General features: G+C 27.7%; 1 protein-coding gene across 1 annotated transcript in view; it reads right to left on the bottom strand.

The window, feature by feature from the left end:
- Positions 1-4183, bottom strand: part of LOC108754747 (alkyldihydroxyacetonephosphate synthase) — a 19395-nt gene that overhangs the window by 6086 nt on the left and 9126 nt on the right. The window contains exon 3 of the mRNA XM_018497302.1: positions 2241-2521. Coding sequence (XP_018352804.1) covers positions 2241-2521 — 281 coding nt within the window. The remainder of the gene's footprint in view (positions 1-2240; positions 2522-4183) is intronic.

The raw sequence follows: 4183 nt of genomic DNA on the forward strand, positions 1-4183 counted from the left end.
GAGAGAGAGAGAGAGAGAGAGAGAGAGAGAGAGAGAGTCCCTGGGTTCATCAGAAACAATTTTCATTTTTTAAATTAAATCATATGTTTTTTTTATGAAAGCAAATTCTACTCGTTATACATATGTAATAATACAAGATTGAAAAATAAATTCTATTTTAAAATTTTTGAAAGTGACTAAACAATTACAAAAGATAAATAATAAAAAGCATACAGCCACAACAATAGATGTAAACAAGTCATGTATTTAAAATTCCAAATAAATAAGTAGACGTTTCGGTGAAGATTTGACCATCATCACAGTACATAAAAAGATGACAAAATTTGAAAGTCTTACAAACTAAAACGCAAGTCGGTTGTTAAAATAAAAATTACATAAAGAAATTAATAGCCAAAAAGTATATGCCAATACAGTCGCAATGATCGCACTTAAAAGTTAAAATAATTTCTTCTTGCTTATGGTATGAAAACAATATGAATAGAAGTCAGGAAAGCTGTTACAATCTTCTAATAAAATAGTCTATTGCAATTTATATTTTTCTTAAGAAATGATGAGAAACTTCGTGTAAAGATACGGAATTTCCAAGTTTACGTATCTTATAGCACAAAAACTCATCAGTACGAACCGGAATATGTAAAAACTTTTAATACGATAATAAAAATTACTTCTGACAATGACCTACCATAAGCAAGAAGAAATTATTTTAACTTTTAAGTGCGATCATTGAGACTGTAATGGCATGTACCTTTATTATTCTAATATATTCTGTTATGAAATAAAGGTCTCATTAATTGACTTAACTATTGTTTAAAAATATGTTTTTGCTTTTTATTAATGCGACATTTTACCGCGCTTTCTACTCACTTCATTTAATTAACATTATTTATATTTCATTCCTAATTTTCATCATCTCGACCTGAATGTGCGATCATATAATATATTCGCATATATTCGTAATAATATACGTAATATGTAATTAACCTTCCAGCGCACGTGTTTTCCGTATACGCACCGGTTTTATAAAGGGGATAAGATAAAGGAAAATACTAAGGGTATTAAGATAAAGATATCGAAAAATTAATACTTTACGAGATACTAAGAGTATTAAAATAGAGATATCGAAAAATTAATAGTTTACGAGATATTTTTATACTTTATTCTGACACATATTAACATAAAATGTTAAATAATTTGTAAATTAATATTTTTATAATCATACCTCAATACTTTTATGAACAGAATAATGAGATGAATCAATTGGGGTAGAAAAAATACACAGTTGCTTATTTAAAAAATTATCCATTTTGCAGTCATATCTTTTTAAAGCAACTATGTGTTTTCTTTTTTCTATTCATAAAAGTATTAAGGATTACGATTATCAAAAAATTATTAATTACAAGTTATTTAACATTTTATGTCAATATGTGTTAATATTTTTCGATACTTTTATCTTAATACTTTTATACGCAGAATAACTACAGACATATTATGTAAAACCAATCATAATTCCATTTTTAAGAAAAGGATGTTGACCTTGAAATCTAACTGTCGTCTTACTGGTTACACAATTTTAACTAATTATACTATATACTAATTTTCTAAGACTTTCTGATTGGAATTCATCATCATCAATGTTTTAATTGTCTGACAAAGTTATTAATATAAGAAATGAAGTTGGCAACCGATGGAACAACGAGAAATTTCTAACATTCGGCCTATAAATCGTATGCGAACAATCTTCTCCATTCTTTTGTGGAATGTCCATCCGTTCATCATCAATAACTTTGAAGTAGTATCGTCTACATCATCAGGTTAAGCCTAATCTTAATATGTTGGCTGCACTTTTTTATCAAGTATATGAAGATGACTCATACAATGAAGAAGCCGAAACATGTAATGCGTAATTTTCTAGAATTTTTATATAATACAATTAATATATCATAATATAGATCTTTTATACACGCTCAATGCTTTATTGACTCTTATGTGCCCTTCACATCTTCGTATTGTTTTTTGAAAAACTAAATTCTGTACTTCTTGTTGTTTGAAATTTGTTAAATTGTTCTTATGAACACGTTCTCTCTACCTCTCTGAGCAATATTATCTCATTATTATCTCATTAAATATTCTTTGGAGATCAGTGTTGTATATATATGTACATTTTAATAGGTAAATATCGGATCGAACTCCGCTTATTTATTGCAGTTTTTATGACAATGATTGAAAAATGATCAACTTACTAGGCCATAGGACAATATCTGGTATCCTTTGGAAAGAGCTATACTTTAAGAGATAAATTTCTCGCAATGTATGACCGTGTGCTCGAAACAGACGATCGACACCATCGGTAGAATAATCGATCATCAGTTTCTTGATCACGTCCAACAATTCTGCAGAAAGAATTGGTTCTGGAATATGCTTCGGTAAATTTTGGACCGTACACTTCATGTCCCATGTTATATCAAAAGTTGTTTCACACCATTTTGTGAAATATGGCAGTTCCCGGTTTCCAATGGGATATCTAAAAAAGTATAAGTATAAAATTAATAAATTATTGTTTTGCGTAATACGAGCGAATCCACACGTAAAATTAATTCCGTTTACACATGGGAAACCAACGTCTGCGTAGTATATATTCTTACAAATTTACAGAATTGGGAAGTGTTATTTTTTTCGCTACTTTTCGTAATAAACATAACGTTGCAATTTTTTATAATTAAACGCTAAAGTTGTGCTAAGATTGGAAAAGTCAATTTTTCTAACCTTAGCATAACCTTAGCGTTTAGTTATAAAAAATTGCAATGTCATTATAAAATTGTTTAATATAAAAAGTAATAGAAAAGATAACGCTTCCGAACTCTATAAATTTAAACGCTGTATTAAGAAACCGCTATCAGATAGGTAGTAGAAATCAGATATTTATACAGGATATCCGATGAGACTTCTGCCAAACGCTTTTTGTAGATAGAATGGATTAAACTAAATCGAAAAGTCCTCTATCATTGTAACTTTCGCAATAGTTAACGAGATATTAATTATTAAAAATTGTCGAAAATTGATCTTCAATAATTTTTTATTCAAATACTTTACAGAAAACTGCAAGAGACAAAAATTGTTATTTTTTATTATTTTTTTCTCATAGAGCTCTAAGAATTTTTTCAGAATTTTTTATCAACTTTTAGTACTGCATTTTCTTATTTTTGCTAGTCCGACCGAAATTGACCCGAAACACTCGACTATATGTCAATTTTAATCGAAACTGAAACCAAAATAAATAGAAATCCTATAAAGGCCATTTTCATAGATATATCCATGTATCATATACTTTTTTTTATCAATATCATAATTTATTGAAATAATAATTAAATTTCGGTTGTGTCAATTTTGGTCAAAGAATATAAGTATTTCTTCTTCATAAATGTCATAATTTAATTAAATGAATTTATTGAAACAATAATATTAAAAAGAGCTATATGATTTCAGTCAAAACTGACATAATGAGTGCTCGTTTTCAGTTTCGATCGGACTCTAATTTTTACCAACATGAGAAAATATGGTATTAAAAAATTCTTAGAATTCTTTGAGAAGAAAATAAATAATTTTTGTCTCTTACAGTTTTTCTGTAAAGATTTAAAATTTGAATAAAAAATTATTGAATACCAATTTTTAGTAATTAATATCTCGTTAACTATTTTGGACTCAGTTTTCGCTCTACCTGCCCATAAAATATTTGGCGATTATTTTAGGACACCCTGTATGTATCATTATAAGGGAATGGAAAGTTATTTTTTAAAAGTAATAAGTTACAGTTACTCGTTACCGAATAAAAAAAGTAACAAGTTACAATTACTAGTTACCGATATTTAAAAGTAACTTATTACAGTTATCGTTACTTGAGAAAGTAACTTTTCGTTACTTTTTGAAAATCGACAACCAATCACAGCAGAAGGCTTTCTAGTCTCAAGCGTTATAAATGGCTTGTTCAATCGTATCGTATCCAATCGTGTGCAAAATAACGATAAAAGTAACTGTAAAATTCGTTATCGTTATCAAAAAAATGTAACCATTACAATTACCAAAGAAAAAAAGTAAAGTTACCAAAAAAGTAACTTGTAACTGTAATTTCATTACAAATAACAAGTTACTTCCATTCCTTTATAATTTTATATATATATATATATAT

Source organism: Trachymyrmex septentrionalis, unplaced genomic scaffold (assembly GCF_001594115.1).
Source record: "Trachymyrmex septentrionalis isolate Tsep2-gDNA-1 unplaced genomic scaffold, Tsep1.0 scaffold80, whole genome shotgun sequence".
Taxonomy (NCBI): Eukaryota; Metazoa; Arthropoda; class Insecta; order Hymenoptera; family Formicidae; genus Trachymyrmex; species Trachymyrmex septentrionalis.